General features: G+C 41.2%; 1 protein-coding gene across 1 annotated transcript in view; it reads right to left on the reverse strand.

The window, feature by feature from the left end:
* galnt10 (UDP-N-acetyl-alpha-D-galactosamine:polypeptide N-acetylgalactosaminyltransferase 10 (GalNAc-T10)) overlaps positions 1-26,785 on the reverse strand; it is an 81,048-nt gene extending 54,263 nt beyond the window's left edge. The window contains exon 1 of the mRNA XM_036588360.1: positions 26,633-26,785. Within this exon, the coding sequence (XP_036444253.1) occupies positions 26,633-26,785 (153 nt within the window). The remainder of the gene's footprint in view (positions 1-26,632) is intronic.
* Positions 26,786-27,327: the final 542 nt, after the last annotated feature.

The raw sequence follows: 27,327 nt of genomic DNA on the forward strand, positions 1-27,327 counted from the left end.
TATTCGCCAGACTCTTGCTCGAATGTTCCCGTTCCACCTTAAATGGTGCAGCAGTTACATTCTGGCACTTCAGGCGTCAGAACTGCTGGACTATTTAAGGTGGAACGGGAAAGTTAGCCAGACAGCTACCGAGACATTAGCATACTATTAGTGATTGTTTATGCTTGTTATGAAGAAAACGGCCATAATACACTGAAACAACATTAAACTAAGATAATACAGTGGTTATTGGAATTTTTTAACAGAGAATATTTTCACATTTGTGGGTTTCTTTGGTCTCTTGTTCAGCCATCTTGCTGTTTTTTCTTATTTCCTCATATCTCTCTGTTTGGAGTCTCTGAAAAAACCTCCATTTGGAGGGTCATGTAGCCCCAACACTTCACTCTATCTCAACAAGAATCAGGACACCCGACCCCTAGACGTGAACACGCAAAACAGAGGGCGAAGGGCTGAGTGGTAGGGGCGAGGAGTGAAATGGGATTGGGCCAAACAGTGTCAGAAACCACAGAATCAACTCTATTAGAGATAGTAAACAACTCCACACGCTTTGAGGTGAGTATGAGATGATTCAGTCCTGCTCAGATAGCAAGCAAATATATAATGGTCCACTGGCTTGATACGGTCAGCAACCCTCGGACCACCAAGATTACTGTCCTGCATACAAGATCTAAATACTATTTAATCTCCTCAAACAGATTTTAAATGCACACAGCCTTTTATTTCGGAAAATAATATGTTGAAAATGTCGCTGCTGACACCGTGCTACATTAAAATGATATACTAAACTAATTCACAAATAATAACAAGAGAAAGAAATTGAGGAAAAATAAGTAAACTGGACTATGAGCGCTTAACCACTGGTGGGCGGCCCGGAAAACGCTGCGCAAGAATTCAGTGGGGTGCCAGCTTTGCCGTCAGGGCCAACGGAGGCCTGCTTTCCTCTTGCTTTCTGGGGTGCTGTTAGCATAATGCTAACTGTTTTATTAAAAGAAAACTACTGCAAGCTGCTAGCTAGCTTGCTTATAAGTAGAGCTGGGCGATATGGCCTACAATGTTATCACGATAAACAAAATTCATATCGTTCGATATCGATACATATCGCGTAAATGTCAAATCGTTATTTCTTTCAAGTTTGAAGGCTGAGTGGTCAGTTGCTGTTTTAAACTATCCTTTATGGTCAGAACATGATAAACACTCACCAAACAGTGGAACATTTCACAAATCTGTCATGGGAGAGTGGGAGAAAGTTTCTGATCAGCTGTTTTTACCAGCTGAAAACGCACAGCTGCAGTTTATATAAAAGTCATAAATTAAGAAAGGAAAGATTATTTTATCTGTCTGGTGACGAGCGCTCGGCTATCCCTTTACATATGCTGAACAAGCGGCCAACAACAGTTTCTCAACAACGTCACCTTAGTTCGAACAGCAAACATTAGCTGACTCAGTAGGTCAGTGATGATCACACCGCCTTACTGCCGTCACTCCACCACATCCACATCAGAGCATATCTCAGTATTCAGACAGCAGCTAGCAGACGACTGGGCTTCTCTATAGTAGTTTGAGGGGTGAACTGCAATATATCAACACCAGACAAACAGAGTCCGACTTTTAGGTCTGTTTAAACTGAAATCGGTGCTTTTGTGTCTTGTTTGATCTACAGTATCATCAATTCGCTGTGCTGTGTGAGTGACAGAGCTGCTCCAAGTTAGCCAGCTGCTAAAAACAGCTAGCCTGGAAAGACAGCGCTCTCCCGCTCTCCAACGCCTCACAGCTTCCTCAGTTTACTATCGTTTAAATCAGGGCTGTAATTTACATGAACTCACTTCTTTCTTTCACTTTCACTGCTTGTGAATGCACTAATACTAAAATATGACTGAGCGCTGTAACAGTGCTGTAGTTGTGAGGAGCAGACGTGATTTAACGCTGCTAAAGCTGTTAGGATGTTAGGAAAGAGGTGAGTTCACTGTAGGACAGTACAGTTACGCCACTGACCTCGGCACTCAGACTCGGTCACAGGAGAGCAGATCGCCGGTCCACCCAGATCCACCTTTCAGACGTTGCTAAAGTATATTTGGCGACTTTTACTCGCCGCCGCCCCCTCCCTCTCTAATCATGTCGAAGGACTCGGAAGTGCGCCCTCTCCTGGCGACAGCAGAGTAGTGCCGCATTCCTTGCAGTAGAAAACGCCACCAGGGCTGTCACTAGAACGTGGAAGTGTGAGAACGGTGTATTATATCGAACATTTATCGAACATTTCTTCAAGTTCTATCGAGGAAAGTTATATCGCGATACTTATCATTATCGTTTTATCGCCCAGCCCTACTTGTAAGTTAGCTAAGTTGCTAATTAGTTAGCTTCTAAGCCTCAGAGAACAAACACTGGCTGATACATTTGGGATAAGAGGAACTGCTGATCAACACTCTGGTGTAAGAGTTGCACAAATTGGGTAAATTCCAATTTTTCCCTTTTTTATCACTTTAAATGAAAGTCTGAAGCTTCTGTTAGAGGACATCTGGCAGCCGTAGTGGCGGAAATGTTTTGTTTTTGGCTGAAAGCATGACCCATTAGCATTAGCTACTAGCTGGTGTGAGTTTCATTCAGCGGCTGAACACCTGAGCTCAGATCGGCGTCTCTCAGCCTGAGGGACATTTCACACGTGCAGCTGCGGCATTTCTCACATTTCAGAGCCCGAGAGAATAAATCCAACTGTGACTGTTTACAATCTTTAATCCATACAACATTATGAAGGAATAATGAGAAAAACTGCCTGAGAAATTAGAATTAAATGAATGCAGCCTAAAAAACACCCTTTGTTCATGCAGTAACAATCAGTAGGGCTATGACAGTCATTAAAGAGCCCATATTCAACATGTTTTTGGATTTTTTTTTTCACCCTGAGGTGCAATTATCATGATTTTGGTTTTGTGTACCAAAAAAATACAAAAAAATATTTTTTTATGACCATTTTCCAACCTCTCTTTATCCCCTAGAACTAATCAGGTTGTTCTTTTTACTGGGCCTTTAACTGCTGTAGGCTAAATGGGTGGGGCTAAACTGCTGTAGGCTAAATGGGTGGGGCTAAACTGCTGTAGGCTGAATGGGTGAGGCTAAATGGCCGTAGGCTGAAGGGGCGGGGCTAAATGGGCGTAGGTGGAATGGGCGGGGCTAAACTGCTGTAAGCTGAATGGGTGGGGCTAAACTGCTGTAAACTGAATGGGTGGGGCTAAACTGCTGTGGGCTGAATGGGTGGGGCTAAACTGCTGTAGCTGAATGGTGGAGCTAAACTGCTGTAGGCTGAATGGGCTGGGCTAAATGGCCGTAGGTGGAATGGGCAGGGCTACACTGCTGTGGGCTGAATGGGTGGAGCTAAACTGCTTTAGGCTGAATGGGCTGGGCTAAATGGCCGTAGGTGGAATGGGCAGGGCTACACTGCTGTGGGCTGAATGGGTGGAGCTAAACTGCTTTAGGCTGAATGGGCGGGGCTAAACGGCTGTAGGCTGCATGGGCGGGGCTAAACGGCTGTAGGCTGAATGGGCGGGGCTAAACCGCTGTAGGCTGGATGGGCGGGGCTAAACTGCTGTAGGCTGCATGGGCAGGGCTAAACTGCTGTAGGCTGTATGGGTGGAGCTAAACTGCTGAATGGGTGGAGCTAAACTGCTGTAGCTTGGGGAGTTTCTCCTTTAGAATCTGGGTTCCTCTCGGCGGTTCTCCTACATGCTCCTGAGGAGTTCCTCCTGACACTGTCTCCCTTGGCGACGCTCATTAGGGAGAATTAAATTAAGGAAACTCAAACTGCAGCTGCTGCACGCTGACCACTCTGCCCTAAACCACACAGCTTCAGAGCTCCAGTATGACAGATACCGTGCTCGTCAAAAGTTTGGGGACACTTTGCTTTCTTTTAAAATTTGTCTCAACGTTACTTTTTAATAAAGTGCAAAAACGAAAAGTCCCTATAAAGGTTTTACTGACCATAAATCAGCTGTGTGCTGATGCTTCATCAAAGGTCATCAAAATATCTTCCACAATATGAAGAGCAGGTTTTCTCCAAATAATGATTTGACAGTTTTCTTCTCTAAACTGCTGTTAAACTCATACTGAAACTCTTTTGGCCAAAAGGTGGTTAAAGGGCCAGTATTACACAAATTTGAACTTCCCTTGCTTTTTTTTCTAAATAAAAGTGCCTATAAACAACGTTCATGTTTCAAATGACCCTCCAGTCCACAAATAGAAACTATGCTAGAAAAGCAGGCTGTTTGTAAATCACTGTGTTTGCGATGTCACAAAAAACAATGCATTACATACATCAACATATTCAGCCTACAGCAGTTTAGCCCCGCCCACTCATACTGAAGTTATAAAACGGGCCTTTCATGACTGATACATGGTTGTCTAACCATTATTTGAAACGTAATTTTTTTTATGTGATCACAATTATTTTATCTGATTGCAACAGTCATTAGATTTCACAATCATATTAACCACAACAAGCAAAAACCTGAAATGTGCACCTGTGCTGGACTGAGGCAAATAAACGGATATAAAAGAAAGCAGTAAATGTATTCACTGAAACACACTGCGGGTCTTCTGACTTGGTGCTCTGACCTGTTTAGGGGACAGCGCAGGTAATATCTGCTTGTTAGCTATACAGCTAATTCTAATTTTTTTGCACGTATGCTGGCAGAATGAATTTTGTTGTTATATTTACACTCCAAAGACACAAAATAACTTGCCTCAACACATGATTCTGCCAAACTACAGACGTTTGTTTGAGTGTGTGTACAACAGCGTTGCATATTATTTAGACAATACAACCAGTTTTAGCTACCTGGTAAATACCTGGTAACTAATTAGCCAATTTGGCCCCTTTAGGCTTGTTACTTTAACGGCTGCATTCAGTAAACAAGAAAAGATGATTAAATTGTTAATTGCAATTATTCATAGAACAGTTAACAGTTCACCATCATGACTGCCCTGGTTATAAGAGTACTTCTGCCTAGACTGCTTATAAGGCAGCCAATCAGAACAGAGTTCATTAACATATATCAGAATTAAAGGTGCAGTGTGTAAAATTTAGGTAGATCTATTAGCAGAAATGGAAGATAGTAAACAAAACCATGTTTTCATCAGTGAATAATGACCTGTAACTACGAATCGTTGTGTTTTCCTTTGCTCAGAATGAGCCCTTCACATCTACATAGGGAGTGGCTCCTCTTCCAACAGAGGTTGCGATGTTGCGCCGACATGATTCTACAGTAGCCCAGAATGGACAAACCAAACACTGGCTCTAGAGGGCGCCTTTCACGCCGGAAGACATAGAAAAAAGAAGAATCAGTGGTTGCTGCCAGTGCTGGCTGACCCTTTTGTGCTGTGAAAAATTTGAGAACGCAAAAAATTTTGACAAATGGAGGATCGAAGTTGTTATTTACCACAAGAAAAAGCGACGGAGGGTGAATCCTCACCGACAAAGAAGCAAAAACATGAAAAGCAAAATTAAATGGGGATGGGTGACGGCAGAAAACCGAACAGCCACCGTAGGTTCTACTACATGCTTGGAAAGGGAGGGGTGAGGGAGGGGGATTCAGTTGGTTGCAATCTGCAACCTCACCACAAGATGCCACTGCATCTTACACACTACACCTTTAAATGCACAATAACAAACAGGGCAGGGCAGGGCAGGGCAGGGCAGGGCAGGGCAGGGCAGGGCAGGGCAGGGCAGGGCAGGGCAGGGCAGGGCAGGGGTCCCAGCCCAAATGTTAAGAAGAGCCATTTTGTCCTTTCAACAAAAATCAAACCACCTTTGGAGCCACAACACTTTATGTCCATTTTACCATCTTGGCTGTATATATTTCTCAGTATGTGCTGATGTGCTATTATAGACTAAAAACACAAAATAAACAAAAACGCAGACTTACTCTGCTCTGCTTTAAGCTTTAGCTCAGCTGTAGCCGCTTTTCTCGCATCTCTGGCAGGAAACTATTCTTCAAAAGTAGAACAGTTTCTTATAAAACATCTAAAAACTAATGTTTTGTAAAACATTTTACGAGGCTGAAGGTGCATCTCATTCACCAGCTCCTTGTTCTAATTGTTTACTGTAAACGGGCAGTAAAAGACCCGCATGTCACCGACACCTGCTCTAGGGGATAAGGCGAGGTTGGAAAACGGTCATGCACAAATTAACTGGCACACAAACTGTACAAATGTTGGACCTCAGCGAAAACATACAAGCAAAATGTAGGATATTGGCCCTTTAAACATCTGAAAGACATTGCTGATGAGCGCTGACATCACAATAAGAGGAGAAAGTGGGCGTGGCCATTGGCTTTAATCCCAAAGGAGCTGTCACTTTAATATGGTCAGATATTGAAAAACGACAAAGAAAACTTTCAGAAAGGCAAGACATCCCCAAACTTCTGATGGGCCTCTCAGCTGTGAGGATGTAGGTCAGCAGTTCATTAGAATAAACGAGTGTGTGAGTAAACGAGTGTGTGTCACTAAAGCCTGGAGTTCATCACGCTTCTGAGCAAACACGGAATATTTGTCGTCCCTCTGAGTAAACGCTGCTCCCTCCGCTCAGTGTGAGATGAATTTCAAGGCCAGCAGGCCAGTCAATGCTGTCATTAGATTATACTGCCGGAAAAATTCTGTAATTCCTCCGCTGATTAACTCCCCCACTGCCAAACACGCACAACAACGGCATGCATGCACAACTCGGTCAAAAACACGTTCATCTAGGAGCGATTTTATGATTTGTTTTTGTTTGTTGCATCAGTGCAATCAAACCACTGGCAGATCTTCACACAGCAATGAGGACATTCACACTAAACCCAGACCTACATGAAAACAGACCATGATTTACAGAAGGGTTTAGTACAGTAGTCGAATGAAGTCCTTCAGCAGGTTAAACGGCCACAAACATCTATCAGCACCAAACCCGTCTAGACTGACCATTTACCAAACTACTGCTTTAATTACAGGCACAAGCTCAGCTGTGCTATAAAGTCCAAACAGCCAAATGAAAGATGACCTAACAGAGCGAACATCACGCCCTCCTACTAGCAGCCTCACTGTAAATAACACAGACCCTGCCAACAGGGATGGACTCGAGGAACTGCAGCCCATCACAGAGCTAGCTTTTTAAGTTAATGTTAGCTATTAGTGCTAACTCTCAGTCTTAGATAATATGCTGCCATGCAAAAGTTTGGGCGCCCCGGTCAAACTATGTTTAAATGCACAGTTAATTTAATTTATTTACTGAATTTAACATACACAGTCACACACACACACTCACACCTAGGGGCAATTTAGCACGTCCAATCGGCCTGACTGCATGTTTTTGGACTGTGGGAGGAAACCGGAGTACCCGGAGGAAACCCATGCAGACACGGGGAGAACAGGCAAACTCCACACAGAAATGACCCTGGTCACCGGCCGGGAATCGAACCCAGGCCATTTTTGTTGTGAGGCGACAGCGCTACCCACTGCGCCACCGTGCCGCCCCTGTCTGCCCTGCGATGGACTGGCGACCTGTCCAGGGTGTATCCTGCCTTCCGCCCAATGACAGCTGGGATAGGCTCCAGCACCCCACCGCAACCCAGAAGGATAAGCGGTTTAGAAGATGTATGCATGTATGTACTGAATTTAACTGAATTAATAAAAAGAAAAAAAATTAATAAACATAAAATGCGGCCTGTGTAACAGTTATGGCACATCTTATGTTTGTTTTTTCTAATATGTTAAAACAAATATAAAATGTGCTCTAACATTAGCAGAAAAACACCATATCGTCACTGTCCTAAAAAAACATGCATCTCTATTTTTGGTGGTTTTTATTTTTCTACGTCATTCGAACTCGGCAGTTCTCCTTTCCATTGTGTAAAAATTTCATGATGATTGGACCAACAGAAACGCCCCGAAATCAATACGAATAAAATCTCCTTACATTAACTTACATTTAAAGTTAGGGGCGTTTTTGCCGTCTCCTGTAAAGTTACCATTTTGGAGATACTTGTTTTTCTTTGAACAGCGACGATATGACAATATGACAGGTATGACTGTGTGTATGTGTGTGAGTGATGGCAGGAATGCATGTTTTATCTTATTTTATTCCTTTTTATTTTACTTTATTTTATTTAGTACATGTAATATGTCTGATACTGTGCACTGTGAGCTCCTGTAACCAAAACCAAAGTCCTAGTATGTGTAAGCAAACCTGGCCAATAAAGCCTGATTCTGATTCTGATATTTAAGTCCGTTTCGTGTGGATGTGCCGATGTACGTTCGAATTTTAAATCAACAAATCGTTTTACCGTGGGTGTTCAAACTTCTGCACACGACTGTAAACACAGTCACACAGAGCTCCACAGTATTCTCGGCATTTCTGCCTGCAGAGTTGAGCTCCTGCAGGAATTCACGAACGGAATCCAGTTAGAAAGTCTGAAAACGTCACCGGGAGACACTCTCGCCGAGTCCACCCGGCCGAACTCTCTTAAAGCAGTGGAGATTATGCCGCCCCATTTCCTTTTGATTAAAATTTCAGCACGCAGGGAGATGATATTTCAAACGAGCCTGATGCTCCGTAGCCTCAGCAAGACCTTCAGAAACAAGTCTGAGAATTTAAGAAGATTTTGAGCTTCGGCTGCAGACGTGAGAGAGACACGCAGAGCTGAACAAACAGCGGAGTTAAAGCAAACTTACCAACTTTGCCTCATTAGTCCAAATATACACTCTTAAAAATGATGGTTCTTCAAGGGTTCTTCAGTAAAGAAAATGGTTCTATACAGATCTATGGACACTGATGTAGATGGTTCTATATAGAACCTTTTTGAAAATAATTCTATATAGCACCAAACAGTGTTCTTCTACTGTTACGATGTCAAGTCTGTAACAATAGAAAAACCCATTTTGGTGCTATTTTGAACCTTTTTCAAAAAGGTTCTATATAGAACCATAACCACTGCTGTCGAAACAAAACCTCGTATCTCCACAATTATAAGTGAGAAGGAAAAAACATTTTCTGTTAATGTAAGTCAATGGAACCAGACTTTTTTCAGAGTAATTCTGGGTCGTTTCTTTTGGTCCATTCACCATGAAATTTATATACAATCTAAAAAACAACAGACACTTTCAAATTATGTCAAAAACTAAAAATTGCAAAAATTTACAATTTAATTTACATCAGAATTACATCAACACCTGCACCCTGAAACAGGAACCGCATAACCAAAAAAAAAAAAATCTTCACTGTGTTGACAGTGAAGATCTGGACTGAAGATGTTCTTTTAGAAGGACACTCCTAAAAAAGATGGTTCCTCAAGCATCCTTTGGTAAAGACATGGTTCAACACAGAAGCATAGACACTGAAAGAACCATTTGCATGATTAAACGGTTTTTTGCATGGTGAAATGGTTCTTCAGACTGATAAAGAATGTTTTGTATATGGTTCAATATGTCACCAAATCCCTTTTCGTTGCTATACAGAACCATTTTAAAAAAGGTTCTATATAGAGCCATACACCATTCAGGCCTAACATCATTACCACCTCCTTGTTTCTACGCTCATTGTCCATTTTATCAGCTCCACTGGTCTGAGTGGATCAGACTCAGCAGTGCTGCTGGAGTTTTTAAACACCTCAGTGTCACTGCTGGACTCCAACCAAAAACAGCGTCCTGTGACCACTGATGAAGGACTAGAGGATGACCAACACAAACTGTGCAGCAGCAGATGAGCTATCGTCTCTGACTTTACATCTACAAGGTGGACTGACAAGGTAGGAGTGTCTAATAGAGTGGACAGTGAGTGGACACAGTGTTTAAAAATTCCAGCAGCACTGCTGTGTCTGATCCACTCGTACCAGCACAACACACACTAACACACCACCACCACGTCAGTGTTACTGCAGTGCTGAGAATGATCCACCACCCAAATAGTATCTGCTCTGTGAGGGTCCACGGGGGTCCTGACCACTGAAGAACAGGGTAAAAGGGGGCTAACAAAGTATGCAGAGAAACAGATGGACTACAGTCTGTAACTGTAGAACTACAAAGTGCACCTATATAGTAAGTGGAGCTGATAAAATGGACAATGAGTGTAGAAACAAGGAGATGGTCATAATGTTATGCCTGATCGGTGTATATAACACATTCTCCATCAATCTGAAGAACTATTTCACCCCGCAAAGAACAATTTAAACATGTAAATTGTTCTTTGAGTGTTCATGGTTCTATACAGAACCACTGTCTTTACCAAAGAACCCCTCTTTTTTTAAGAGTGTAGCTTACATGGCTTCAGATGGAAGACAAACTGATGCATTCTGAAAGTTATAAATTCATAGAAAGTCTGTATTTTAGTCTGATTGTGAGACTCTGTGCGACAGCAAACAGCATATCAGATTGTTTACTGCCCCAGATATCTTCACCTTCCGTATGATTCCGGGAATATGCGGCGAGAAAAAGCACAAGTGGATGTGCAGCATTAGCATTAAACGTCTTTCCTGTGGAAGAACAATGAAGCAGCGTTGGAGCTTAAACGGGGCTAAAGGCAGTGCTGGCGTGGGGGAGCTTGAGTGTTTCTTCATTAACTTTAATGCACTCGTTTAATGGCCTAATCCACCTGATTGCTACCAGCAACAAATAGTGAAAATCTCCTCTAATGCTTCTCAGTTCCTGCTCCTTTTTACTGCGCTGATCTGTCTGGCTGAGATCCATTAGCAGGTAAACACCACTTTTTCACACTGCAAACTGCACAAAACAGAACTGACAAATCAAAACTCCACTGGAAACATTAGGATGGACTGATCTGGGACTGATATCGCATATTCATCTGCAGATATATAAACATTTATAAAATGTATAAATAGGTGCTCTACGATGGTGTTTTAGGGTCATTGTTAATAAAAATTAAAATAGCAGACTTAGAGAATAAAGTTGTAATATTTAGAGAAAAAAAGTCGAATTATTTTGAGAATAAAGTTGTAATATCTCGAGAATAAAGTCGTAATATTTCAAGAGTAAAGTCGTAGTATTTCGAGAAAAAAGTCGTAATATTTCAAGAATGAAGTCATAATATTTCGTGAGTAAAGTCATAATATTTTGAGAATAAAGTCGTAGAATTACAACATTAAAGTGGCATTAATACCAGGAAAGGTCGCAATATTGTGGCCAAAGGCTTTGCAGAGGGAAGCAGCACCTCCTCATGTTAAATGAGGGGCGGTGAGTTGGTGGAGTTCTACTTTCATATCGATTCACCCATAAAGAAACACTCAGTCTCCCTGTCTCTCCTGCACATCAGCACCAGCCTGTTATTAGTATAAGAACCGGCTGAAACGGCTGAGCAGGAAACCATGTTTATCTCGAATAAAGAGCCAGACGGACTCGGAGGAAACTGTCTGTCGGTATTGTTGAAGGAGAATCTCAGGCAGGGTCGTCTACACGGCTATCGGGGCTACATCTCCCCCCATTCAAAGAGGGCATGATGTTTCACAGACAGTGAGAATGATGATCAAAATTACAAATGACATGCACGCACACACACATATACACACGCACACACACACGCACACATATACATTATTTTATATATATATATATATATATATATATATATATATATATATATATATACACACACACACACACACACACACACACATACACATACACATACATATATATATATATATATATATATATATATATATACATATATGTATGTATGTATGTATGTGTGTGTGTGTGTGTGTGTGTGTGTGTATAACTGAAGATTCCACCTCAGTGCTGATCCACCTCAATCTAATGGCAGCTAAAGTCATAAAGTCCTGACAGTGGCCTATTAAAACGCTGTTAAAGTCAGAAATCTGGGCGCAGGAAGCCGGAGGCTGGAGCAGATTTCCCCACGGAAGCGCATGTGCCTGGGGGGATTTAGAGCTTACACACAGCCTCGTTTTCTAACCTCAATTCCGTCCAGCTTTTGTCCATCTCTAATCTCTCCAACAGCAGATTACAGTGGCACTGAGGTGCTTTACGCTGACAGACCAACAGCTTTCACTGCTTTATATCAGACTGACTTCATTCAGCATTCAAATACCAAAAACACTGAGGACAAATCCTCAACACACATCCGTCGGCTTATACAACCGAATAATAACATACATAACCGTCTCAGGTGGCTTCACATCCTGAAACATCCACTAGTTTTGACTGATGACTGACCTGAACCAAAAGTAAATGTGCAGTTTGATATCACAGCATGAAATACACTGTTTTATAACAACACAGGCTTGTTTAACTGAACATTACACCCTTTTCTGAGCATACAGGAACTTTAATTTAGCAACATTTCACCGCAGATCACTCCAAAACTAAATGTTTCTCCCTCCAAATACAAAAAACAACATGTAGAGCATTAGCTAGGCTAATACAAGAACCATTCACTGATGTAGAGCATTAGCTAGGCTAATACAAGAACCATTCACTGATGTAGAGCATTAGCTAGGCTAATACAAGAACCATCTACTGATGTAGAGCATTAGCTAGGCTAATACAAGAACCATCTACTGATGTAGAGCATTAGCTAGGCTAATACAAGAACCATCTACTGATGTAGAGCATTAGCTAGGCTAATACAAGAACCATCTACTGATGTAGAGCATTAGCTAGGCTAATACAAGAACCATTCACTGATGTAAAGCATTAGCTAGGCTAATACAAGAACCATCTACTGATGTAGAGCATTAGCTAGGCTAATACAAGAACCATCTACTGATGTAGAGCATTAGCTAGGCTAATACAAGAACCATCTACTGATGTAGAGCATTAGTCAGGCTAATACAAGAACCATCTATTGATGTAGAGCATTAGCTAGGCTAATACAAGAACCATCTACTGATGTAGAGCATTAGCTAGGCTAATACAAGAACCATCTACTGATGTAGAGCATTAGTCAGGCTAATACAAGAACCATTCACTGATGTAGAGCATTAGTCAGGCTAATACAAGAACCATTCACTGATGTAGAACATTAGCTAGGCTATTTCCAGAACCACTCAGTGAGCATACAGGAACTTAAAATAAGCAATATTTCACTACAGACAAGTTTGAAACTAAATTTTGCTCCCTTCAAATTCAACAGACCTCAGTAAATGCCAGCTGCATAATTCCAGGGAACATGTACTCAGGAACTGAGCACTAGCTAATTAAAAAAAACAATCAATCACTCAGAACAGTTTGGTAGTTTTTCTACTCAAACACACCCACTAAACCCAGCAATTGACAGATCAGTCAAATCATGTTTGAACAGGTAAAACCAGTTGTTCAGGAATGGAGTTGTGCACACCTGAGCTAGGCTAATTCAAGAACCATTCACTGGTATGGAACATTAGCTAGGCGATTTCCAGAATCTGTTACTGATGTAGATCATTAACTAAGCTATTTCCAGAACAATCTACTGATATAGAGTATTAGGTAGGCTGTTTCAAGAATCCATCTCTAGTGTAGAACATTAGGTAGGCCGTGTTAAGAACCATCTACTGATATAGAACATTTTCTATGCTACTTCCAGAACCATTCACTAATGTACAGTATTAGCTAGTCTTTCTTCAGAACCATTCACTGATGTAGAACATTAGCTAGGCTATTTCCAGAACCATTCACTGATGTAGAACATTAGCTAGGCTATTTCCAGAACCATTCAGTGATGTAGAACATTAGCTAGGCTATTTTCAGAACCATTCAGTGTTGTAGAACATTAGCTAGGCTATTTTCAGAACCATTCACTGATGTAGAACATTAGCTCGGCTATTTTCAGAACCATTCAGTGATGTAGAACATTAGCTAGGCTATTTCCAGAACCATTCAGTGATGTAGAGCATTAGCTAGGATATTTCCAGAACCATTCAGTGATGTAGAACACTAGCTAGGCTATTTCCAGAACCATTCAGTGATGTAGAGCATTAGCTAGGCTGGCTATTTCAGAACGTTTCGTTCATGCTAAGCTAGCTGAACATGACGTTGAGCCGACTGTTTTCCTGACTGGCTGTTCTTTTGACTCCTGTGCTCCTTTTCCTGTAGTCACTGAGCAGCTCGTGACATGACGAAGCAGAGCCTGACTGGCGATCTTGTGCATATTCGAAGTGCTGATTGGCTCACAGACAGAACCTTACAGAACCAAGTTGGAGTTTGACTTTGGAGGTAGAACCTTTTTGGTTTTTAGAGTTGACCTGTTTAGCTGGTAGGCAGGACAACTGGAGTTTAAGCAGTTAGAAAATGTGAAATGGATGGAATCTGAATAGATGGAAGTGTTGAGCACGTCACAGTTTACCTGTATAAACTGCTCTGTATCTACCAGCAGCCCCTCAGAAACAGGAGGAGCTGCTCCAAACATACAGTTTAAAGAACAGAAAAGGTTCTGAATGTCAGTGTTTTTGTTAGGAACCTTTCATTTTCCAAAATTCTGCATAATTGAGCGGTTGAGATGTACAAAGTCATTCAGAGGGGTTTATTGTGAAATGATTCATTGTGGAGAAGCAAAACCACCAGTGAACCTACATGAGTCTGAGTTTTATATGGAACGTTGATGACGGTAAAACAGTGGAAAATCTCAAAACTATCATAAAACAGTGTCTCAGTCATCAGGCAGTGAATTCATAACCATTTCATGTAGTAACTTTCTGTGAGGGAGCTTTTAGAGGTGGACGCCTGGTTCCTATCACCACCACTGTGAACAATTCTGACTCTGGAACGGAGCGTTTCACACCAAACCACTCTGAACGACTCTGTTTACATCTTAACCATTTAATTGTACAGAATTTCCTCTTTAAACACTTTAAAATATGTGATGTTTGTGAAGAACAACCCAAACTGTCAGTTAGATCAGTGAAAGCCCAAATTTATGGTCAGAAACTCTTGATGAACCTCCTTTTTTGTTGTTGTTGTTGTAAACACAACGCGGTTGCTGAGCTGTGGAGCAGATGTGTTTTATATAACACGGGGTGTTGGTGTCTCAGGGGCTTCATCCACTGTGCTCTCAGTACAAACACATCCACTGCGGTCATCTCGCTGAAACAGTGCTGTTTATTTGTTTGTTTATTTGCATATAACTGACACAAACAACAACAGTAAAGGAGACCGGTTCCTGAGCAGGGCTACACGGCAAATTAAAAAATGCATAAGGTTTATCTTTTACAGCAGCAGACAACACTCTTTAGTGAAGAAAATGGTTCTATATAGAACCATGATCACTCAAAGAACACTTTGCATCATTCAATGGTTCTTTAGATAGATGGAGAATGTGCTACAGATGGTTCTATATAGAACCTTTTTGAGTGTCAAGCCTGTAACAATATAAGAACACTTTTTGGTGCTATATAGAGCCCTTTTCAAAAAGGTTACATACAGAACCTTATAAAACACGTTCTCCATCAATCTGAAAAAGGGTTCTTTGAGTGTTCAGAGTATTATGGTGAACTGGGAGTGTTGGTGCTGTCGTCCCGCTGCCTCACGCGTTCACTCAAGTTTGTTGAGCTCTCAGGTCTCTGTTACCTTCTGTCTCTCCCTCTTAGTGAGGCTGTAATAACTAGACCTGCCGGAGTCTCTGCTGCTCTGTTAACCCTGTAAACTGTGATCAGTCACTCTTTACAGAACTGACTGTGTGTTTTCCCTTCTTTGCCGAGTTGAACAGCTGCCCATCCTGTGCGTCTGATGCTGTTGCGTCTTCTTCCTTGATCAGGTGCCCACTGCTCGCCTGCCTTCTGGACCAGTTTGACCACCATGGAGCTTCTCGCTGTGCAAACCTTACCTGCATGAACTGACCCTTCAGCTGCTGCATAAACTCAAACTATCTAATTAATCATTGCTCCGCCTGTTTTTCCCTGTTTTGTATTTTAATATTTTATATTAATGCTGTTTCCTATCCGGTGTTGACCAGAGGAGGATGGGTTCCTCTTTTGAGTCTTGATTCCTCTCAAGGTTTCTTAGGGAGTTTTTCCTGCCACTGTCGCCATTGGCGACGCTCATGGAGACTTGGACCTGGATTTTTCTGTAAAGCTGCTTTGTGACAACACCTGTTGTAAAAAGCGCTACATAAATAAACTTTGACTTGACTCGATTCATAGTTCTATACAGAACCATTTTCTTTACTAAAGAACCCCTAAAGAACCTCCTTTTCAAGCGTGTAGTGTTAATAAAAAAACTGATATATCGGCACATATCGATACTGAAACGGGACAGTACTCATTTGACTCATTTTGAAACGGGACAGTACTCATTTGACTCATTTTGAAACGGGACAGTACTCATTTGACTCGTTTTGAAATGAGACAGTACTCATTTGACTCGTTTTGAAACGGGACAGTACTCATTTGACTCGTTTTGAAACGGGACAGTACTCATTTGACTCGTTTTGAAACGAGACAGTACTCATTTGACTCGTTTGATTCATTTCTCCAAAATATTAACTTTGCAGAAGAAGGAAAAACATACTTTACTTTTAATGTAAGTCAACAGGTATTTTCAAATTATGTCAAAAACTGAAAAATGGTTTTGTTCCAACAGCAGCGACATGTTTCTGTCACACCATTGTTTAAGGTGGAACGGGAAAATTCGAACAAGAAGCTGGTGAATAGGAAAACAATTTCAGCCTCGTATTAAAACCACAAGCAGGACGCTCCCAGTGTTTTTAATAAACAAGGAATTTGGTTATTAAGGTTGTTGTTTTACTAAACTTCTTATATACTAAGTAAAATATATACTTTCAAAAGCTATTCATGGTGGAGAGGTACATGCTGGGCATTGTGAGGCAAAACAGCCCCCAAACAAAGTTTATTTTTCCAGATTCACCACTATTTTACCATCATCAACAGCACATATATATTAAAAAAAAAAAAATCAGAATATACGTGTATGTTCACTGGTCGTTTTGGAAAATAAATAAAATGGCAATATTTTTGCGTTGTACACATTGTGACTCCTGGTTCCTATCACCACCACTGTAAAGACATCTAGGTTGGCAAGTTTCTCTACAATGAATCATTTTACATCTCAATGACTGACTTATACAGAAATGTTTAAAAATCGGTGGAAGTCCCCTTTAAGAACCCAGTCGTAAAGACCAGTTAAATATTATCTCTTATAATCTTCGAGCAGAAAGTCTTTATCTCTATAAACATCCAAAAACAGTGGATAAGGGTTCCTTCAGACTGTTTACATTCATTACATTCATTATTAGAGATCCTGTGTCTTTAAACTGGTGAAATATGTAATCAATGCAGTATTTTGAACTTCATTTTCCAGGCTGAGTTACACGCCAGTACATGGGATATTATATATACATCCTTTCATTCATCATCATGAATTCTAACACCAAGGTCAGCCTCCCAAAGGGCTTTTACCTCATTTGTATTATCGGTATGTCAGTATAGCAGTGCCTTATGAAACCGTTGTCATGCTGACCGGAATGTATTGAGATCTCTGTGTTTTCTCAGTTGGGGATACAACAAAACCATGCAGGAACATTCTCAGGTTCTTACTTATAAAACTGTGAATCTGGTGATAGAATAAAAGTTACTTTCATTATTATATTTAACTACAATTTGATCTATAGTTTGAATTCTTCTGCCTTCTATAATGTCACCAATGACGTTAATACCTTGAACGATCAGGCATAACATTCTGACCACCTCCTTGTTTCTACACTCATTGTCCATTTTATCAGCTCCACTTACTATATAGGTGCACTTTGTAGTTCTGCAGTTACAGACTGTAGTCCATCTGTTTCTCTGATACTTTGTTAGCCCCCTTTTACCCTGTTCTTCAGTGGTCAGGACCCCCATGGACCCTCACAGAGCAGGTACTATTTGGGTGGTGGATCAGAATGTTATGCCTGATCGGTGTATTTCTCCAAAGCGCCAACCCGTCATTTAATCTGGGTTATTATGCAATGGTGTTAAAAGTGAGAGGTTTTCGGTGTGGCCCTCAATCTTGTGGACCTGAGTCCATAACAAAAGCATATGATGTTATCTTTAATTAGAGGATGAAATAGGGCTGAAAGATCATTTTTATATCAAAATCGCAATTTAAGAAAATGCAATTTTCAAATCAAAAGAGCTTCAACTTCAAACTACAGCCAACATTACCAAAAACATTATTACAACAGTTTTAAGAGGAGAAATTTAACCTAATAACAGTTACGAGTTGTTGCCTGTAGAGTTAGACCAATCAGAGACAACCAAACCTCCATCTGTTGTGACATCACAACCACAACTTACCGGCACTGTGGCACATTACATTAAGAGGTCAGTCCTCAGGTCAGAAAAAGGGAATATTCTGGTCTTCTTGGTAAAAAAAAATGGGTCTGAACCTCAATTTATAGAAAATAATCTAAATTTAAATCACAGTCGCAACAATAGTTGGAAAAATGTGATATTTTCCCCCAAATCGTTCAGCCCTAGGATGAAACATCTAACAGGTTACCTGTCACAACTGATCCTAGTGCTGCAGCTGGAACTTGGGTCATGAAGGAATTTGGAAAAATTTGTCAAATTCCCTTCTAAAACTTCAAAAGGGTCTTACATGATGGCATGTTTGATCAGTTAACGAGCAGGAGAAGAGCCCTCCATTTAAACTGATGGTCTGTAAATGAGGCGGATCTGAACTCGGTGTGAACTGCCCCCTGTTTTTAGGTGCAAATTCAGTAAAATTATAAAGGTTACTGATATTCAAACACATTTTCTGCATAAAGAGAGAAATATTTCATTTGTGTGTGAACGATTCACGGGTTCTGCACCTGCCTTTCATTTGGCTTCTTCGTGCAACACTGCACAGTGTTCACACACATTGCCCCCCCCATTCAATCAAACACTCAGCCTGGGACACAGCCAGCAGTAGAGAACACTCTCCTTGTCTGGCTCCTGAGGACAGGAAACGCTTTACAACACCAGCAGCCTGTCAACAAACAAATAAACCTCTATTTCCATCCACCAGTGGCTGTAGCTGGGCCTTTAAAGCGGTAGTTCAGATTTACCATGTTTCTCCTCCTGCTTCGCCAATTGTAGTCGATCAATTGTAGTTTAGCACCGCCCATTTTGGCTACAGCTGTTTAGCCCCACCCATTCAGCCTACAGCGGTTTAGCCCCACCCATTCAGCCTACAGCGGTTTAGCCCCACCCATTCAGCCTACAGCAGTTTAGCTCCACCCATTTACAAATACACCCATGTAAATTATTGTTTACATTAGCCTCATAGCTGCAGTGCTAAAACCTCAGACACCAAAGAAGTCTTTCCTGATCGGCTACATTTGAAATGTGTGAAACTGGATATGTTAGATCTTTCACCAAACTATCGCTTTGATCTCTGGGTTCAGCCTCACAGGATCTCAGTAATGTGGATAATCAGATAACGATCAAATTATACCAATAACAGTCTTTGACCACCTAAATTCAGACTGTGACTTTAGGAATTAGTTAACTGAGCAGCTACAGCACAATAAAATATATCTGCTTATAAACTCATACAGGCCTGTTTTGTGTTTAATGAATATTTAAACACTTTACTGTGGTACTGTGAGTGTAGGGAGTTGGGGGGCTCTAATATGGGAATTCTCGGCAGATATCTGATATTGTCATTAGTCAGGTGGAGGTTGGTGTTTATTATGTACTTTTACTTTTTTTTTTTATTAATAGCCAAAAATAATAATTCAAAGCACTGTATCACTAAAAATAAGTATGCTGTTGCTGTCAGAACACAACTTTGTATCTTCAAAATATAACTTCACAGAAGAAGGAAAAACATTCTTAACTTTTAATGTAAGTCAATGGAGAATTTTTTTCCCCCAAGTATTTTGGACCATTTCTTTTGGTCCATTGATCATGAACACATCATTGACACAACATAAAGGGCAACTGCTTTTTTTGAATTATGTCAAAAAATGAAAAATGGCTTTTTTTTTGGCTAATGCCGCTTAAAAGTAAGCCAAAATAAAAGTCCTAAGCAGAGCCACAGAACAGTGAGTATGATGCCAGCAGGATTCAACACAAACGTTCTAATTTGACTCTGCTATGTTTGACATCTTGCTTTTACAAAAAACATTGTTTTTACTTTTTGCCTAAATATACAAGATTTTTTTTGCATAAGTTGCTGTAATTATTGAAATAATTTAATGAAAAGCAACAAAAAGGAGGAGAACTATTCTACCGAAAGAAACCTAACAGTACAGAGATTTGGACAATGAATCCAGTTCCAGTATTTTGTAATAGCTGTTAATTAACTGACATGATGTAACCGGTTTCATCCACTTAGTGACCTAGTCACCTACCAGTAACTGCAAAATCCAGTACATAGTGTCAGAAACCATGTCGGGTGTAAGAGAACACCATTACAGAACAGTTCGGAAAAATTGCATTGTTTATGTTTATATACAGTCATAAGCAGATTTGTGAACACACCAGTCAAATTACATGTTATGTTGATTTTCTAAGAGGCATTAAATTTTAGTGCACAATTTATATTTATTGCCTGAATTTAATAAAGTGGAAAATATAAAATACACCGATCAGGCATAACATTCTGACCACCTCCTTGTTTCTACACTCATTGTCCATTTTATCAGCTCCACTTACTATATAGGTGCACTTTGTAGTTCTACAGTTACAGACTGTAGTCCATCTGTTTCTCTGCATACTTTGTTAGCCCCCTTTTACCCTGTTCTTCAGTGGTCAGGACCCCCATGGACCCTCACAGAGCAGGTACTATTTGGGTGGTGGATCATTCTCAGCACTGCAGTAACACTGACGTGGTGGTGGTGTGTTAGTGTGTGTTGCGCTGGTACGAGTGGATCAGACACAGCAGTGCTGCTGGAGTTTTTAAACACCTCAGTGTCACTGCTGGACTGAGAATAGTCCACCAACCAAAAACATCCAGCCAACTGTGTCCTGTGGGCAGCGTCCTGTGACCACTGATGAAGGACTACAGAATGCCCAACACAAACTGTGCAGCAGCAGATGAGCTATCGTCTCTGACTTTACATCTACAAGGTGGACTGACAAGGCAGGAGTGTCTAATAGAGTGGACAGTGAGTGGACACAGTGTTTAAAAACTCCGGCAGCACTGCTGTGTCTGATCCACTCGTACCAGCACAACACACACTAACACACCACCACCACGTCAGTGTTACTGCGGTGCTGAGAATGATCCACCACCCAAATAGTATCTGCTCTGTGAGGGTCCATGGGGGTCCTGACCACTGAAGAACAGGGTAAAAGGGGCTAACAAAGTATCAGAGAAACAGATGGACTACAGTCTGTAACTGTAGAACTACAAAGTGCACCTATATAGTAAGTGGAGCTGATAAAATGGACAATGAGCGTAGAAACAAGGAGGTGGTGCTTCAGAAACCTCCAAAACGAACCTCCTCTGAGGGGTTAGAAGCTTAAACCTCGCTCTGATTGCCCAAACACTGAAACCGCTCCACACTCCAGCACCAACACTTCGAGAACCCTACAGCAGAACCCGTTTATGCCCACAAGCACCCCCCCATTCTGACTCCTCTGAACCGAACTGAACTATATGGATGGAAGTTCCTTCTACTTCTTTTCCTCATCCTCAGCATGTTATTTGACCAGGGCCGCTCAAACTTTTGCATACGACTGCATGTAAATGTAAACCTGTAAACGGCGCAGTAAACAAATCCACAGAGTCCAGTAAATTCAATGATGGTTCTGAGAGCTTTTACCCCAGCAATCAAGCAGAACTTTGTGGTTCTGGGTTTACTGGACCTCAAAGTGTTAGTGAGCAGCACTCCTAAAAAAACAAGGGCCAAAAAGTGAAGTGAGAGCATCAACTAAACATAATGAATGTAACGCATAAGCAACCATACTAACTACAGCACAACACATTAATATACTGTACAAAACCATAACACTGAAAAACAACACTCAAAGAGAAACCGTACTAGATAGAGCAGGAACCACTGACAACAGCCTGAACCATTTACTACAGCAGGAACCATAATAACCACACAGTTCCAGTAACTACGGTAGAAATTATACTAACTACAAGAGGAAAACAGGGACCACTAACTACAGCAGAATCAATACTAACTGCAGCAGAATCAATATTAACTACAGCAGAATCAATACTAACTACAGAATGATTAGTAATAACTACAGCAAAATTAGTACTAACTACTGCAGAATTAGTACTAACTACAGCAGAAACCTCTAACTACAGCAGAAACCTCTAACTACTGCAGAAACCTCTAACTACTGCAGAATCCGTACTAACTACAGCAGAATCAGTACTAACTACAGCAGAATCAGTACTAACTACAGCACAATCAATACCAACTACAGCAGAATCAGTACTAACTACAGCACAATCAATACTCACTACAGCAGAATCAGTACTAAGTACAGCAGAATCAGTATTAACTACAGCAGAATCAATACTCACTACAGCAGAATCAGTACTAAGTACAGCAGAATCAGTACTAAGTACAGCAGAATCAGTATTAACTACAGCAGAATCAATACCAACTACAGCAGAATCAATACTCACTACAGAAGAATCAATACTAAGTACAGCAGAATCAGTACTAAGTACAGCAGAATCAGTACTAACTGAAACCGCTCCACACTCCAGCACCAACACTTCGAGAACCCTACAGCAGAACCCGTTTATGCCCACAAGCACCCCCCATTCTGACTCCTCTGAACCGAACTGAACTATATGGATGGAAGTTCCTTCTACTTCTCTTCCTCATCCTCAGCATGTTATTTGACCAGGGCCGCTCAAACTTTTGCATACGACTGCATGTAAATGTAAACATGTAAACGGCGCAGTAAACAAATCCACAGAGTCCAGTAAATTCAATGATGGTTCTGAGAGCTTTTACCCCAGCAATCAAGCAGAACTTTGTGGTTCTGGGTTTACTGGACCTCAAAGTGTTAGTGAGCAGCACTCCTAAAAAAACAAGGGCCAAAAAGTGAAGTGAGAGCATCAACTAAACATAATGAATGTAACGCATAAGTAACCAAACTAACTACAGCACAACACATTAATATACTGTACAAAACCATAACACTGAAAAACAACACTCAAAGAGAAACCGTACTAGATAGAGCAGGAACCACTGACAACAGCCTGAACCATTTACTACAGCAGGAACCATAATAACCACACAGTTCCAGTAACTACGGTAGAAATTATACTAACTACAAGAGGAAAACAGGGACCACTAACTACAGCAGAATCAATACTAACTGCAGCAGAATCAATACTAACTGCAGCAGAATCAATACTAACTGCAGCAGAATCAATATTAACTACAGCAGAATCAATACTAACTACAGAATGATTAGTAATAACTACAGCAAAATTAATACTAACTACAGCAGAAACCTCTAACTACTGCAGAATTAGTACTAACTACAGCAGAAACCTCTAACTACTGCAGAATTAGTACTAACTACAGCAGAAACCTCTAACTACAGCAGAAACCTCTAACTACAGCAGAATCAGTACTAACTACAGCAGAATCAGTACTAACTACAGCACAATCAATACTCACTACAGCAGAATCAGTACTAAGTACAGCAGAATCAGTATTAACTACAGCAGAATCAATACTCACTACAGCAGAATCAGTACTAAGTACAGCAGAATCAGTACTAAGTACAGCAGAATCAGTATTAACTACAGCAGAATCAATACCAACTACAGCAGAATCAATACTCACTACAGAAGAATCAGTACTAAGTACAGCAGAATCAGTATTAACTACAGCAGAATCAGTACTAACTACAGCAGAATCAGTACTAACTACAGCAGAATCAATACTAACTACAGCAGAATCAATACTCACTACAGCAGAATCAGTACTAAGTACAGCAGAATCAGTACTAACTACAGCAGAATCAGTACTAAGTACAGCAGAATCAGTATTAACTACAGCAGAATCAATACTCACTACAGAAGAATCAGTACTAACTACAGCAGAATCAGTACTAACTACAGCAGAATCAGTATTAACTACAGCAGAATCAATACTAACTACAGCAGAATCAATACTCACTACAGCAGAATCAATACTAACTACAGCAGAATCAATACTAACTACAGCAGAATCAGTACTAAGTACAGCAGAATCAATACTAACTACAGCAGAATCAATACTAACTACAGCAGAATCAGTACTAAGTACAGCAGGAACCACTAACTACATTCAAATGGTTCTTTGAGCCGTCATTGTTCTAAACATAACCACTGCCTATCTTCTATATATAACCACTGCCCTTACTAAAGAACTCTAGAGAATCTCCTTAGGTACAGGAGGAACCATGCTAACTAAAAAGGATCCAGACTAGACAGAGTAAGAACCACACTAACTACAGCAGGAACCACCCTAAGTATAGTAGGAACCACATTAACTATAACAACCACCATATTAGACAGAGCAGGAACCACATTAATTTCACCAGGAACCATACTGATTACAACAAGAACCATACTAGATAGACCAGGAACCATACTAACTATAGCAGGAACCATACTACACAAAGTAGGAACCCCACTAACTACAGCAGGAACCATACTAACTATAGCAGGAACCATACTACACAAAGTAGGAACCCCACTAACTACAGCAGGAACCATACTAACTACAGCAGGAACCATACTAACTACAGCAGGAACCACACTAACTACAGCAGGAACCATACTACACAAAGTAGGAACCACACTAACTACAGCAGGAACCATATTAATTATAACAAGAACCATACTAGATAGAGCAGGAACCATACTAACTATAGCAGGAACCATACTACACAAAGTAGGAACCACACTAACTACAGCAGGAACTGTATTAGACAGAGTAGGAACCACACTAACTACAGCAGGAACCATACTAACTATAGCAGGAACCATACTACACAAAGTAGGAACCACACTAACTACAGCAGGAACCATACTAACTACAGCAGGAACCATACTAACTACAGCAGGAACCATACTACACAAAATAGGAACCACACTAACTACAGCAGGAACCATACTACACAAAGTAGGAACCACACTAACTACAGCAGGAACTGTATTAGACAGAGTAGGAACCACACTAACTACAGCAGGAACCATACTAACTATAGCAGGAACCATACTACACAAAGTAGGAACCACACTAACTACAGCAGAAACCATACTAACTACAGCAGGAACCATACTAACTACAACAGGAACCATACTACACAAAGTAGGAACCACACTAACTACAGCAGGAACTGTATTAGACAGAGTAGGAACCACACTAACTACAGCAGGAACCATACTACACAAAGTAGGAACCACACTAACTACAGCAGGAACTGTATTAGACAGAGTAGGAACCACACTAACTACAGCAGGAACCATACTAACTATAGCAGGAACCATACTACACAAAGTAGGAACCACACTAACTACAGCAGGAACCATACTAACTACAGCAGGAACCATACTAACTACAGCAGGAACCATACTACACAAAGTAGGAACCACACTAACTACAGCAGGAACCATACTACACAAAGTAGGAACCACACTAACTACAGCAGGAACTGTATTAGACAGAGTAGGAACCACACTAACTACAGCAGGAACCATACTAACTATAGCAGGAACCATACTACACAAAGTAGGAACCACACTAACTACAGCAGAAACCATACTAACTACAGCAGGAACCATACTAACTACAGCAGGAACCATACTACACAAAGTAGGAACCACACTAACTACAGCAGGAACTGTATTAGACAGAGTAGGAACCACACTAACTACAGCAGGAACCATACTACACAAAGTAGGAACCACACTAACTACAGCAGGAACTGTATTAGACAGAGTAGGAACCACACTAACTACAGCAGGAACCATACTACACAAAGTAGGAACCACACTAACTACAGCAGGAACCATACTAACTACAGCAGGAACCATACTACACAAAGTAGGAACCACACTAACTACAGCAGGAACCATACTACACAAAGTAGGAACCACACTAACTACAGCAGGAACCATATTAATTATAACAAGAGCCATACTAGATAGAGCAGGAACCATACTAACTATAGCAGGAACCATACTACACAAAGTAGGAACCACACTAACTACAGCAGGAACCATATTAATTATAACAAGAGCCATACTAACTATAGCAGGAACCATACTAACTATAGCAGGAACCATACTACACAAAGTAGGAACCACACCAACTACAGCAGGAACACACGAGAGAAACTTGTAGCTGCATCAGGAACCACACACACTAACTAGAGCAGGAACCACTAACTCCTACAGCAGACACCGGACTAAAACACCCCGAGTAAGCGGACTAGGCCCGAGCGCAGCAGTAAGTGATGAGGACAGAACAGTGAGACACAGTGGACGGTGAGAGACAGTGGACGGTGAGAGACAGTGGACGGTGCGGATGTATGAGAATGTGAGCAGTGTACAGCGCAGATCTGAGGATGTTAACAGTGGAAGTTAGTTATATAAACCGTTACATGGCGCCGTCACTACCGCGTTACTGCCCTCAGCGAATCGCAACAGCAGCGCAACAGAGTAACAGCGGAGTCGGAGCGGAGACCGTGGCGGAGCTGCTCACCTGACCGCGGACGCTGTGATCGTCCAGCGACGCAGGCGAGTTTTCAAACACTCTGTCTCGATACAGCGACCATAAACCCACATTCGGCAGGAAAAGCAGCGCTGCGATCAGCAGCCCGGCCAGCTGCAGCAGCCTCTTCTCCTTCCTCCTCATGTTCGGGAGTGTTTTGCCCCTCTAGGCGCCCTGCTGCCCCTCCGCTTCTGCCCCACCAACCCGCAGCAACTTCCCCACCAAAAGCACTAAAAAACTGCGAGGACACTTCCGCTGGCTGGAGCGAACCAACTCCGCTGAGCTGGGGGGGAGAACAGACCCACACTGTCTTCATTCTCAGTCACAACCGAGGGCAAAATCATAATAATATTACCAACAATGATAATAATATTACCGAAAATCATCATTAAACACTTTTATATCCCTGTGTGAGTTTGGACTGTGTGAGATCAGGAGCTGTGGTCAGAGCCGAGCGCCCCTCTGGAGGTGAAGTGGAAGTGGCGCTAAAGTTGTTGCGGAGGGATGAACAGGTTGGAGCTGCAGGTCACGGCCAGGTAACACCACCCTGCTGAAAGACCCATAGAAACCATTAAGCGTTTCTGTTGGTTCCTGATGGTTTTAATGCTTTTTTATCACAGTGTAAAGGGTCCTAATGGTTTAACAGTATATATATATATATATATATATATATATATATATATATA

Source organism: Colossoma macropomum, unplaced genomic scaffold (genome assembly GCF_904425465.1).
Source record: "Colossoma macropomum unplaced genomic scaffold, Colossoma_macropomum, whole genome shotgun sequence".
NCBI classification, from domain to species: Eukaryota; Metazoa; Chordata; class Actinopteri; order Characiformes; family Serrasalmidae; genus Colossoma; species Colossoma macropomum.